A 14,081-nucleotide genomic window follows, 5' to 3' on the forward strand; every position below is an offset into this window, starting at 1 on the left:
TACAGCATGCCAGGGGGGTTATTGGAACTCTGTGCAGGATAATTCCTACTATTTGAAGTGCACTTTAAAGCCAGTGTCCCCAAGACCCAAACCAACAACAATTTCTTTAAATGATTAGCAATTTTTTTTTAAATATGACAACTTTTTTTTTTTAAAGATGTATTTATTTTATACAAGCGCTGGGTACAGTCAGAAGCGCGGGAGGGTGAGAGAATTCACCAGAGCCAGAGCGGGGAGCAGAGCAGGCAGAAGGACCGAAGGACACTGCTGAGGGGAGCAGCGGGCGGCAGGAGAGGTCTGCGCACCCTGTGGGACCCTCCTCCGGTGGCCCAGGAGCAGCTGGGGATCGAATCAGCGCTGCAGAGGCTGCGGGCAGCTTCGCAACCCAGCGCTCAACTGCTGCGCCACCGGGGAGGCCCTAAATGATTAGCATTTTTATGGTCTGTGATTCAGATAAACATGTTTGAGTTTACTGTCACCTTTTATTCTGGCTTCTAAGTATTTGCTGAGTTTACTGTCACCTTTTATTCTGGCTTCTAAGTATTTTCTAAGACACTCGCTGACCGTTCAAGAAACTTGTCACTGAAACTGTTTTTTCTTTGTAAGTGACCCCTCAGCTTTCTGTCAGCCTCCCAAATACTGAAGTATAATGAAATAAAAGATACTTAAGTTCCGTCACTGATGAGTTCTTTTCTGTTGGTTTGGAAGCTTACATTTCCCTAAATCACTATTTCTTTTCCTTACAGAACTTCCTTATGGCTGGGAGAAAATAGAGGACCCTCAGTATGGAACCTACTATGTTGAGTAAGTTTACTCCCTCGGTTCATCTTTTTTCTTCCATTACAGGTCTAGGAAATATCAAACACAGCCCTGGGTGAAGTATTGATAAACAGGGAGGGCTAGAGGGACGTTTACCAGGCAATTAATCGTTGATGTTCTCGTCACCGCCACTGAGAAGTCATTCATAGGAAACTATGAAATGAGGGAACTTAAGAGTTAATAATATCAAGGTCACTCCAACGCTCCAACCAGCTGGTTCTGAAGGAAGTGAAGAGAATTTAAGGGCAGCGTGCCATGATGACCCAAAGTTTTGAATTATGTGATTAAATGTATTCTCTCTAGTCAGGAGTTAATCAAGGAAAACTTGTTATTCTTTTGGCATGAGAGTTGCATCTGACACATCTGTTGTGGTTCAGTTTAAACATAAAGCGATGTCTCCGTGCCATGCTTGCCTGTATTAGCTGGAGAAGGTAGGACAACCTCAACCTCTAATTTTTCTTTCCCTTGTCCTCATTTATTAAATGGTGACATTATAATCTTTGAGATTGCTCTCTTTCCAGATGCTAGAGAGAAAATTTTAATGTTCAGCATCTAATTTGAACTGTCAAATAATTGCATCTGAAATGTTACTATTCATTTACCTGGAAATGAGTTCTGAACCTGTGCTGTGGTTATGAAATCAAATGATATTATTACCTGGAAAAATAGCAAGCTGGGATTCTTCTAGTTTTATGATAACGTATTAATTTTTCATTATTTCTTGGCATAAGCCAGTATCACTTCCTGGTGTTTTTCTCTCAAGTAAGTTAGTTTGACTTGTTGTTACTCTAGTCTTTATTCTAATGTATAGGTTGTAGATTATTACTTGAGTCACTGTGGTTAGAGAGATTTCTGGAATGATTTCTGAAACTCTAATTTGTACCCTAAGAAAATTTACACCTCAGTGAGTTTGACCCTCAGGTACATAACCTCACCACGTTTTGGTTCCTTTGAAAGACATGCTAATTTTATTTCCACTTGTGTTATTTAATATCTCTCTGATATTTGACTCTGTGATGCAAAAAGTATACAGCAGCTCTTTTGCTATTTTCTTAAAGCACATTTAGTTAAAGAAACAACCATTTTTCAAGTTACAGGAATATTTGAAGGCCAAACAAAAGGTTTTGTGGGATTTTTTTCCCCGTAGCAGCTTATTTAAATGGAGTTTCAATCAAATATTATTTGCCATTGACACTGAGATAATGATTCTCGTTCTCTTATTATCCATTCCAAGTGAATGTGAATACATGGTCAAGAGGTGAAAGTCATTTGCCTGTTATAAAATCTCAGGCTAAATGATCTGGTTCCCGTTAAGCAAGGCTGTGACATTGAAGCAACTGTAGGGCAAATCCTGAGTGACCTGTTCCAATTGTCATGGAGGTGCGTGACATAGCAACAGCCGCAGCAGTGACAGGATTTTGTATGATTGTTCCCAGACGAGCTCACTTTACAGGAGGGTAATTTATTAGATTAAGAAAGAGCAGGCTGTACTCAAGATGCACATTAGTATGGAGTCAGCCGAGCTATGGCGTGTGGCTTGATTCCCAGATTGGTTAGGTTTTGAATCTCAACCACACTAATCTGCAGCGAGTTTACTGATGGAGATAAAAAGCTGTTACTTGAATGGCTACTCTTTGGCTCTCTGAGTTTGTCAAACCAGATGGCACAGTGATTGCTGTTGGCAGGAACCTTGTCACCAACCGCAGTGGCAGTTTTTCTTTGCAAGTATTTATTTTTCGAGGATGAGATTCTGAAACAGATTCATGTATTTTTTTAAATAAAACTGTTCTGAAACTTCGATGACAATGCCCTTAAGAATCTGTATGTATGTATAAATGTCATCTTACTGTATTCCATTAACAGTCTTGATGGACCTAGGTGAAAAGTCAAAATATATCTGCTTTAAAATATCTCCACCCTTCATGAAAGAAGAATGATTTTGTTTGTTGAGATGAATTGTAAAAATCCACATTTGATATGCCAAATTTTAATACAGAGGAGATTCCAAATTATCCATTGTATATTTAATAATGGTTTTTGCTACCCTTGTGTAATTTTTCCAATAATCAGTAATATTGTCTCTTCATCACTATAGATAGTTACATAGAAAAATTTTTTCTTACATCTTACTAATGTTGTGGGTATAAATAACTCCATGAAAAGTAGAATGTTCTTACTTTTTTGTTTTGTTTTGGTTTTTAGCTGGCATTTTGATCTAGATTGTCTAAGGTGACAGATGCAATTACTCCCTTTATGAAAATCTTACATTCTTTTGTCAAACAATTTTCAGGAAAGGGATTACTCATTTGCATACTTCTCCTGTCTTGTCCCACACATTACAAGGAGTATAAATACAAATTACTACTTTTTATGTTTTAATGCCTGGGTGGTAAAGTGAGTCATTCTAGCTGATGACGTTAAAATGGGTTTATTCTTTGCTAAGTGTCCGTTTCTAGTTCTTTACTTTTTAAAGAATATGTAAAATATCATTCCCTAATAAATAATGAAAAGGGGGTGTATCTAACAGAGCACTAAAGATCTCTATTTACACAGATGGTGAAACAGTTAACTCAGTGATAGGTACCCCCTCATAGTAAGAAGCAGAAACATACTTGAGATTTAGTAAAGTCAGAATCCAAATAATGTCAAGTAGAACTTAACCACATTTAGAACTCTGAAACTTAACAACCACATCTGTTGTAGAGCTAATATGCACCAAACCCTTGACAGAGAAGCCTGCATACTTGCTGTGAGCGTCTGTCTCTGCTGCCACCGCCTCCACCACCACCACCAACAGTGTTCACAAATGGAAAAGCAAATGACAATCATAATCCAAAAGTCTCATGAGCCCATGCTTAATTATTGGTAATCATTAATGTCACGTCTTAGAAAATGGATTCTGCTTGCTAATGCCTATCATTTGGCTGAAAGACATTTGTTCTGTAGAAGCTCTAGGACGTAATTTTTCCCATTTCTCTCTATTAGATCTATTTGTGGTCTTAAACATCCTTTGTATAGCAGGTGCGTCCTGCACTGTCTAACGGGAATAACCAATGCTCAGCTCCCCCACCCCCCATAAAACACAGTTTGGCCCATAAAATACTGACTGGTACTGGGTAATGGTTCTCTCCAGTCTCCCCCATACTCCCGACTGTCCCCACAGACTTGTATGCTTTTCCAAGAACCAATTGTGAATGTTCCCAAAGCATAAATATCAATTAAACTTACGTTGTAATTACATAATTCATTGAATTATTATATAATCATGAAGGGATTTAAGTGTGAAAGAGTGGTTCTGTGATACAATGAGATAAAGGCAAATCACATTCTTACTTGCTGGAAAACTGATGGGGATGAGTCAGTTGGAAAAATAACAGTAAAATTCTAGGCTTCTGTACTCAGTTTTCTTCAAAAATGTCTTCATAGCTGCTTCATTTTAGAGGAACTTTAAAAACATAACTATCTTAGAAATTAACTCACCAATTACCAACAGTTCTGAGTGCACTATTTATGAGGGCTTCTGCTAGAGTTTTGAAAACTGATAATGGCTATATCCGGTATATTTACAAAGAAGCTTCTAAGTACATTCTTTGGCAGCTTTGACTTCTAGGCATCTCTTGTGGACCTTCCTTAGTTCCCCAAAAGCTCTTCTGCTATGATCTTTCAGTTTCTTTGTGTTCCGTGGCCTAGACATACATATCTGTCCCTCAAACCATGGTGATGGATGGCATCATCATCTATTTTAAAAGTTGGAACTCATTCATCGTCAACTGAAATGCCTGTTTTTCTACATTTAACAGCCACCTTAACCAGAAAACCCAGTTTGAAAACCCAGTGGAGGAAGCCAAGAGGAAAAAGCAGCTAGGACAGGCGGATATTGGATCTCCAAAACCAGGTAGAGCCTTTCTTCATTCTTTTCTTCTAAGAGTAACTGGTGAAATTTATATGTTGAATTAATAAAAGTATATTTGAACTTTTTATTGTGAGGCTTTGAAACTCAACAGAGAATGTCTAATTTTTGTCATCGTAAAGCTAGGAATAAAATAATAAAATATTAATAAAATATCTGACCATTTTGAAAATAGGAAATACTGAGATTACTTTCTTAGGCTGCTTATATGAATTGTTGGAAGAAGGGATTGAATAGCTTTGTTATGTGTTTGAGGCTTTGATTTGGAGGTTATTTTCTAATGTTTAATATCAGTTCAACATCTCTGATTCATGATGAGCTTCTCCCAAGGTAGTTGCTTAGGTCTAATGTCAGTAACTGCTCTGACCTTAATAACTTCTATGAACAAACACTACAAAAATTCACCATATTATTTGCCTGTATCATTATTGTAGGTGGTGAGGTATTAATAATATCAGGATCATTTAGGAAACTTTTTTTAAAAATACAGGTTTTGAGGTTTTTATGAGCATAACCATGTGCATTTTGAAAAAGCTGTCCAGGAATTTCTTACATTCTACTCTCATCCCGCTCCTGAATCTATTATTAATGGCCAGCAATTGTGGGTTTGAATCCTATTGAAGCCTCAAAAAATAAAAATAAAAAAAAAATTGGGTGGGTCTATATGGTTGTAATGTAACACAGTAATGTAATACTCTCCACTTCTGTTACCCATGAGAGAAACAGTTCTTTCTTACAGCTTCTCTTCAAAGACAGAGTCTTCTCCCTTAAGTTTTGCATTTGATTTAGCAAAAATTTTTAGTTTAACAACTATTTCCGAGCACCTACTATATGCCCAGTGCTTTACTAGACACATGGTTTTCAAAAACAATACAGAAGGTTTTCGCCTTCAAAGATTCACAGTTGCGTATAGAAAACTAATGACAAAAATATGTGGTGATGGGTACTATCCTAGAGTAGTAGCTTGATATGCAGAGGGTGAAGCAGGTTTGAATCCCAGCTGGGTATCCTTGGATAAGCTTAGTGTCACTGCTTCCTTATCTGTAAAGTGGAGAAAATAATAGTACCTACCTCTTATGGCTGTTCGAATATATACATTAATATGCATAAAGTACTTACAGTGTTATCTAGCACCAGGAAACCAGTAAGTGAAAGCTTTCATTGTTATGAATAGAGATGTACATGGTGTTGGCATTAAGGAAAGAGAACTCAACTCTGCTTTGGTGGAGAAAAGGCGTACGGGAACTTTCAAAGTGGCAGATGCATTTGAACTGGGTTTTGAAGAGTTATGAAGAGGTAAATCAGGCAGATAAAGATGTTAGTGGAAGAAGGCACTTCAGGTGGAAAAAACAGAATGTTTGAAGCCACTGACGTGTGAAATGATGGTCCAGGGACCGGAGAGCAGATAGGAATGGCTAGAGAACAGGGTCATTGGGGGGGGGGGTAATAACAAGAGGTGAGGTTACAAGAGTAGGCAGCCATGACAAAAAATGAATTCAAAAAGAAGTTGAGTATTTGTGTCACATGTTGCTGAAAAGTCAAGAAAGATGAAAATTGAAGAGCATGCGTTGAATTTGACAATAGGGAGGTCATTTGTCAATCTAGCAAGAGCAAGTTGAAAATGGAAAAAAAAAAAAAAAATGCCCTGTCAAGGGAATGGAGTTGTAGAGTAGAGAGAGTGGGTATCGACAGTGTGCTGACAGATGTGGCAGTAGTGTTAGTGCAAAGGAGAAAGAGGTTAAATCTGATGGGGCGAACAAGACTATATAGAAATGGTGGAAGTTATGCTAGGCCTTGACGAATAATTGCTACCATTTACTGATATATCGAGTAGGTGCTGAATTGCATGCTTTAGATACATTATCTCATATAGTCTCAAAATATCTTTGCAAGGTTGTTAGTTTTACTTTCTCCATTCAGGTGCCATTACGGTAGCATTTTACAATTATCTAATACATCCATCCCAGGGGCAGTACTTGCCACAGGGACAGAAGCATTCGCATTTGTGAGCTAGAAAACAGTGTGTATGGGATTGTGTTCATCTGTATTTATTGAGCACTTAATATTTGTCAACAATATTTTCTGTGCTTTCTCTGCATTCCCCAGTTTACTCTCTGAACAATTTCATGAGTTAGGTGGAGCAACTGAGACTTAAGGTTTAATAACATTTCTAGAGGGGGCCCCCCTGGTGGCACAGGGGTTAAAAGCACAGTGCTATCAAGATATCGCCAGTCACTGTGCATGAGTTTGATCCCTGGCCAGGGAGCTACCCACATGGCATATCTGACCTCTCCTGCCTCGCCCTCTGCTCCCCTCAGCAGTATATTTCAGTAGATCTGCCTCTTCTGCTCCCTACTGTCTGTGGTGAATCCTCTCACCCCCCGCCCCCACCTTCAGCCTGTTCCCCAGTTCTTGTATGCATAAATAAATCTTAAAAAAATAACATTCTAGATGACTCAACTAAATCAGAAAGGTTGATCAAACATCAGAATTGTTAGGCTCAAAAACTATTTTTTTGTATCTTTCTCATATTTCAGTGTTTAGTTCTGATAAGACTTCTTTCTGACCAATGTCTAGGTAATTGGCTTTGACTGTTTTACTTTACAAATTTAAGTGTTAACCTGAACTTTCCTTCCTTTGTTAATGTTTGCACATTTGGGATCTCATCTATTATATGTTGATTTTCTACTTCAGCTCTCAGAAGCCAGTCTTATTCCAGTATCCATGGGGACTAGAGCATGAGCGAGCTAACCAGAAATCGCTAAGATTGGACATAAAAATGAGAACAGTACATTTCATCAAATACAGTATCCTCAAGTAGCTGTCCGTTATGTGGTCATTAAACAGATGACCTTATCTGCAGTGCTAGTGGGAAGTCATGTCAACCCGTGTGAATGGACTTTGAACATTACCATTAAGTAGTTTTTAAGAGGTAACATTTTCTTCAGAGACAGGTAGCCAGTTTGAATGTCAGGCTCATTAAGTGCCAATAATGCACCGAGGAGTCTCCGGGAACAGACTGACAGTCTTGCAAAATAACACTCACTGTGGTGACCAAACAGCTGTGTGGAGTCCCCTACACTGGAAAGCCCCAAATAGTTGAGCTTTTTTATTCCGTGTCAAGTGGTTTTATTCGTAAGAGATCAGCAAATCTGGGAAGACTCTATCAAATAAAGTGGACCTGCTCCCACCCTAGACTGGCTCCACCGACCTGCCTTGTCAGTCACTCAGGGCAGGCCTGTCTCTGGGCAAGCTCCTTGCACACCCCTCTGCAGCACCACACCAGGCAGGCCCTGGAGCTGCTCCCTCCTGACAATCGGCTTGTTTTTTTTTAAAAGATTTATTTATTTATGCATACAAGAACTGGGGTACAGGCCAGGGGTGTGGGGGGTGAGAGGATTCACCAGAGACAGAGTGGCAAACAGAACAGGCATATTGACTGAAATACACTGCTGAGGGGAGCAGCGGGTGAGTCAGGAGAGGTCTGCTGCACCATGTGGGCAGCTCCCTGCCTGGGGATCGAACTCATGTTGCAGAGGCGGATAGCTTCATAGACTGCGTCTTAACCCCTTATTTGTGCATACAAGAGCTGGGGTGTAGACAGTCAGCTTTAAGGTGCACCTTCCAGTATACTTTGTAAAGAGGAGCAGCGACAGAGCAACACAAACACCTGAGCTTGGTCTAGTCTTGAGGGCGGGTCAATATATAGGAAACAAGTCCACTTGTTAATGTAAGTCTTCAGGGACACGACCATCAAACCACAGCGTGGGGCCACTCTGCCTCCAGGGGGCGCATGTCAGCAGTAAGTCAGGTCATCACAAATATTGGCCAAGATGTAGCAACAGGATTGGAACCCTCCTAGGTTGCTGGTGGATGCAAATAGTGCAGCCCTCTGGGTGAACTTGGCAAATCTTCAAAGTGTTAAGCCTAATTGCAGGACTTTGGTAACTGCTGTGGCCCCGCGGCGGCTGTGTACTAGGAGGATTGAAAATGTCAGTCCACACAGAACCTGAACAAGAATGTTCAATGTGCTGTTCATAGCAGCAAAACGTGGAAACAAACATTTTCAAAAGTGAAAATGTCCATCTGGGATAAGTGAATAAAATATGATATATCCACACAGCAGGATCTCATTTGGCAATAGAAAGGAGGAAGATCCTAACCTGCCACAACACAGATGAACCTCAAAAAATTTATGCCCAGTGAAAGAAACCATTGAAAGGCCAGATGTTCTATGTTATCGTTCCATTTACATGAAATGTGCCGATTGGGCAAATCTACAGACAGGAAATAGACTAGTGGTTGCCTTAGACTAGGGTGTGAGCGTGGGTTAGGGCAAAGTGGGGAGTAACTTCTAATGGGCATGAGGATTTCTTGTAGGGGGTGGAGAAAAATTTCTAAAGTTAGGAAGTTAGGAAATTTAAATGGCTGGATTTTTTTCATGTGAAGTATATCTCAATAAAGATGTTTTAAATTAGTTGCAGATGGGCCTCCCCTGGTGGCGTAGGCGGTTGAGCTGTGAAGTTGTCTGCAGCCTCTGCAGCGCCGGTTCTATCCCGGCCGGCCGGCAAGGGTCCCACATGGCGAGCAGACCTCTCCTGTCTCACCCGCTGCTCCCCTCAGCAGTGTGTTTCAGTCAGTCTGCCTGTTCTGTTCCCCGCTCTGTCTCTGGTGAATTCTATCAACCTCCCGCTCATCTGGCCTGTACCCCAGCTCTTGTATAAATGAATAAATAAATCTTTTAAAAAAATAGTTGCAGAAAACTTTAAACCATCTTTCAAAAAAAAGAAGCAGCATTTGAGAAGTTTTCAACCTGTACAATTTGATTCGCGCATGATTTTCTAAGGGCAGCCATGGTTAGGAAGGGAGAAGGTCTGGGGGAAGAAAATCCATATTTGCAAATATGGGTCACTGTTAGTACTAGGGCTATCTGGAGAAAACCTCTAAAAATTGGCTTTTCAAAGGAGCTAAGGGTTTTTGTTTTTTTTCCCTTCATTAAGTCGCCACTAAACAAGAGTAAAATAGAAGAAACAAAGGTCTTCACTCATAGTTCAGAAATTCACTCTATCACCAGATAGAAGTTCACGGCTGCAGAAGGCCCGAGCTATGAATCATAGAAAGGTCTTGATATATTCTCTTTCATAAATTTGTGAGAGTCACTTTCATCTTTCTGGAACAGTGTTTTCTGCTTCAGGCTCAGTCGATGCTTATTCAAATGAAATGTACTACCCAGTGAGTCTCTAAGGCTTGCGGGAATTTAGTAATTAAGATTTTCCTAAAAGTGCATCACTTGACATTTAATGGACTCGGGTGAGAGAAGGAGGTATGGTAGGTGCCTTTACCTTTTACATGACATGTGCGAATCCTTAAAAGATAAACATTTTTGATTCCTTTTTTTTTTTTTTCAGTGCTTTAGTCTGTGAGTTTAAGTTCTAAGTGTTCCATAAATAGGAAATTCTAATTTTCTCTCTATTTAAGTTCTATAGATTCTCTTGATGATTAGTTTTGGGTGCTTCACTCCTTGTAATTTTGTTCTCAAAGCTACTTCTCATTTTCGCACAGATACAGAAAAATCACACTTTACTCGGGATCCATCCCAGCTTAAAGGCGTCCTTGTCCGAGCATCATTGAAAAAAAGCACAATGGGGTTTGGTTTCACCATTATTGGTGGAGACAGGCCTGATGAGTTCCTGCAAGTGAAAAATGTGCTGAAAGATGGCCCCGCTGCTCAGGATGGGAAGATTGCACCAGGTAACAGATTTCTCAGAATCACTGGAATAGTAGTGATGCTGTAACAAAAATTACAGGGAAAGGGTATTCCTTATATTTATACACACACATATATGCATGTGAGTATAGTACGGGGGAGAAGTAGTAAATTACACAATCAAAGAGGGAGATTCTTGTATTAAAATAGTTTGTCCTCCAAATGAAGCGCATACTAGTTTTGAGGGAGGGTCATTTTTATGAATAAGTGGAAACTTAGAGAAAACATTACATTTATAATTTTTTTGAACAGATTGAGCAATACTAGATTTCCCAGTTTTCTAAACGAAATCTGAATTCCAGATTTTTAAATACTTGTTACCAATCAAAAAAAAAAAAAAAGAATTGCAAGTTCTTTGGCTATACTAGTATATACTATATATATATTTCTCTTGGGTTTTTTTTTTCCTTTTTTAATCTTGCTGGTTATTAGTAAAATTAAAGTACTATGTTAAGAATTATGGTCATGAATATTACCATTTTTACAGAGCTGTGTAAATTTTTATATCTTTCCCAAAGTATTTGGCAGTTTTTAGAAATTTTATGTGGCTGACAATGTTTGACAGAGGAGGTTAGAGGAAATTCAAGACTAGTTACTTACTATGGTGAGAGTTGAGCACTTTTTCCAGCAGGACTTTGGTATTCCACAGAGGTGGTTTCTTGCACCACTCACCAGACCTTCCCAGTCCTGTTATTCCACATCCCACAGTCCTTTTAATGGCAAATAGCAACTTAATTTCAATTAGGATATGGGATCTCTTTCCCATTTAGGTGATAGAAACTTAAAGCAAGAAGAGTTAACTCAAGTTGTATTTATAAAGAAAAGTATTTGTAACTTTCCCTTATTACTTTATAAAATTGGCAAAGTAGCGATTGAAATGAAGAGTTAAGGTGTTTCCTTAGTTTTCAATTTTGACTTTGCAGCGTTTGCCTATAAAGCAGATCTCTTAACTGTTGCACATACTGGCAGGATTCATTAACACGATGTGGCTCTGTCTCAAACTGTTGTCATTTAATTTGCGCAGCAACACAATAATTCCATGAAAATTCTGGAAACTTGAAGCAAGGAGGGGGAGGAAGTCAAAACTTTGCCTATTAGTCTAATTTCTGTTTCTTCTTAGATTATGAAATACATTTCCACAGACTAACTTTTGTTTTTAATACCATTCATTCTGATTTTTTAAAAGCCTGCATGCAATCAGAATAAATTAAACACCTTTATTTGGCAGTAACCTTTTAAATAATCTATTCAGATAAAAACAGTGAATGTATCAGATATCAGAGGACAAATTTTAAAATTTAAGGCTACGTTAAAATCTATACCACCAATGAATGTCAGGTAGCAATGATTCTGCAACTAAAGTGGTCATAATAATGTAAAATCATGAGTGCAAAGCCAGCTCTTTCAGGGATTAATTTTGCTGACTTTTCGGTGTTTTAAAAAGTATGTTCTTTGCTTGTGTCAACTTTTTGTTGCTGGTTTCTCCCATTGCAATCTGAATAACAGTAAATTGAAAATCTCTACAAAGAGAAAGATACTGAAAGAAAATCTGGTCATAAATTAAGCTTATTCTAATTTTCAGTCCTACATTTTTCAAACAGGAATGAATTTTTGAGTATGTTGTAATTCATTGGAATGAATTTTTGAACATGTTGTAATCATTGACTTCTTAAAATCAAGAAATAAGGCAATATTTAAAGATTGCCTTTTGTAAATAACCCACCGGAGTGATTGCTTCTCTTCTGTGTACTGAGATGTATGGCCACTAAGATGTGGCCCAGAGGCCCTACGTGCAATGATAATAGGAATCTTTAGGAGGGGGGTGGGGTGGCAATAACAAAGAGTGCAGGAAGCACAGTGGGCTGTGCTGGTGGACTATGCGGTATTTGGTGGTGGGTGCACGACAGTGGCCGTACCCAACGGGAGTATCCAAATATTACATCAATTAAAAACAAATTTTTGAAAAAGGAATTTTCCCTTTTTTTAAAATAATTCACTTGAGTTTGAGATGACAACTCTGCTGCAAAGATAATACGACTTAATACATTTCCGTACTCTTTTAAGAGAGGAGTCACAGAAGAATGACATGTTTGTGTTCAAACTATCTTTTATCAGTTTATAAATAGTACGTTTCCCAGAATTCAAGTTTTGATGCTTAATTTAGCTTTTTTTTTTTTTTTTTTTTGGTTTCTCCCCCACCTCACCCCAAAAAAATTAGCTCATAGGGTGAGCTTAATATTTCTAACATGGCTCTGTTTCACCAGGTGATGTTATTGTAGACATCAATGGCAGCTGTGTCCTTGGTCACACCCATGCAGATGTTGTCCAGATGTTCCAGCTGGTGCCTGTCAGCCAGTATGTGAACCTCACTTTATGTCGAGGTTACCCGCTTCCTGATGACAATGAGGACCCCGTTGTGGACATTGTTGCTGCTGCCCCCATCATCAATGGACAGTCATTACCCAAGGGAGAGACTTGCATGAATACTCAGGATTTTAAGTCAGGAGCAATGGCTCTAGACCAGAATGGAAAATCTGGGCACACCTTGGTCAGTGATCGTCTCAATGGACCAGCAGAGCCGAGCGAGCAGAGAGCGTCCATGGCCTCGTCAGGCAGCTCCCAGCCCGAGCTCGTGACCATCCCTCTGATTAAGGGCCCTAAGGGCTTCGGCTTTGCGATTGCCGACAGCCCGACTGGACAGAAGGTGAAGATGATCTTGGACAGTCAGTGGTGTCAAGGCCTACAGAAAGGGGATATAATTAAGGAAATTTATCATCAAAATGTGCAGAATTTAACACATCTCCAAGTGGTCGAGGTGCTAAAGCAGTTTCCAGTAGGTGCAGATGTACCATTACTTATCTTAAGAGGAGGTGAGTAAAGGCACCAGGAAAGCCTTCATTGTTCATGCATTTATGTTCGTTAATTTTCCTTCCTTGCAGGTCAGGATGTCTTTTCCCCCAGCAGACTTACTTGGTAATTAGTGTGCATTTTCCTTAAGTCAGACCATACCAGTAAGCAGTGTCTTTTGCATCCAATTTTTGGGGTAGTTATTAGTGGTCTCATTCATGTTCCTTGTGAATTTCTTTCCCTTTATATTCTCTTTAAAATCTGATTTATGTCTTTAATGATTAGGTAGAGTCAAGGATTGTGCTCCTTCAAACAAAATATATCCTCTGAATTTCATTTTGCCTGTTGATGACAGTAATAGAATTTGACTCTTTTAACCAGTGCTATTTCATCTAGACCTCTGTAAAGTACTAAAGATATTTTGAAAGGGGCCAGCATCTCAGCGAATAAGCAAAATGTTGAATGGTGTGTTAATCTGTTCTGTAAAAGCGGTCATGATAGCTTGAACTCATAAAGCTCTTCTCTTAGCTTTAGTATCTGTCTGTAAATGTTAATTAAACCCCACAGTGCTCATGTGAGAGAAGTATATTTTATTTTCCAAGGTCATCAGCTGATGTGAACTGCTCCCCAGACATTATAAATCCAGCTCCAAGGACTAGTCACAAAGTTACATTATAATAAGGCTTTCTTAAATCCATACCTATGGAAAGCCAGTGTTGTAAAAGAATAACGTTGGGC

At 39.1% G+C, this 14,081-nt stretch overlaps 1 protein-coding gene across 1 annotated transcript in view; it reads left to right on the top strand.

Moving 5' to 3' along the window:
- The window catches only part of MAGI3 (membrane associated guanylate kinase, WW and PDZ domain containing 3), a gene marked incomplete at both ends in the record, with an annotated part of 195,686 nt that overhangs the window by 150,579 nt on the left and 31,026 nt on the right, over positions 1-14,081 (top strand). Inside the window, 4 exons of the mRNA XM_084243996.1 lie at positions 747-804; positions 4,620-4,714; positions 10,292-10,480; positions 12,761-13,366. Coding sequence (XP_084100122.1) covers positions 747-804; positions 4,620-4,714; positions 10,292-10,480; positions 12,761-13,366 — 948 coding nt within the window. The remainder of the gene's footprint in view (positions 1-746; positions 805-4,619; positions 4,715-10,291; positions 10,481-12,760; positions 13,367-14,081) is intronic.

This window comes from Talpa europaea, assembly GCF_964194135.1.
Source record: "Talpa europaea genome assembly, chromosome: 9".
Classification (NCBI taxonomy): Eukaryota; Metazoa; Chordata; class Mammalia; order Eulipotyphla; family Talpidae; genus Talpa; species Talpa europaea.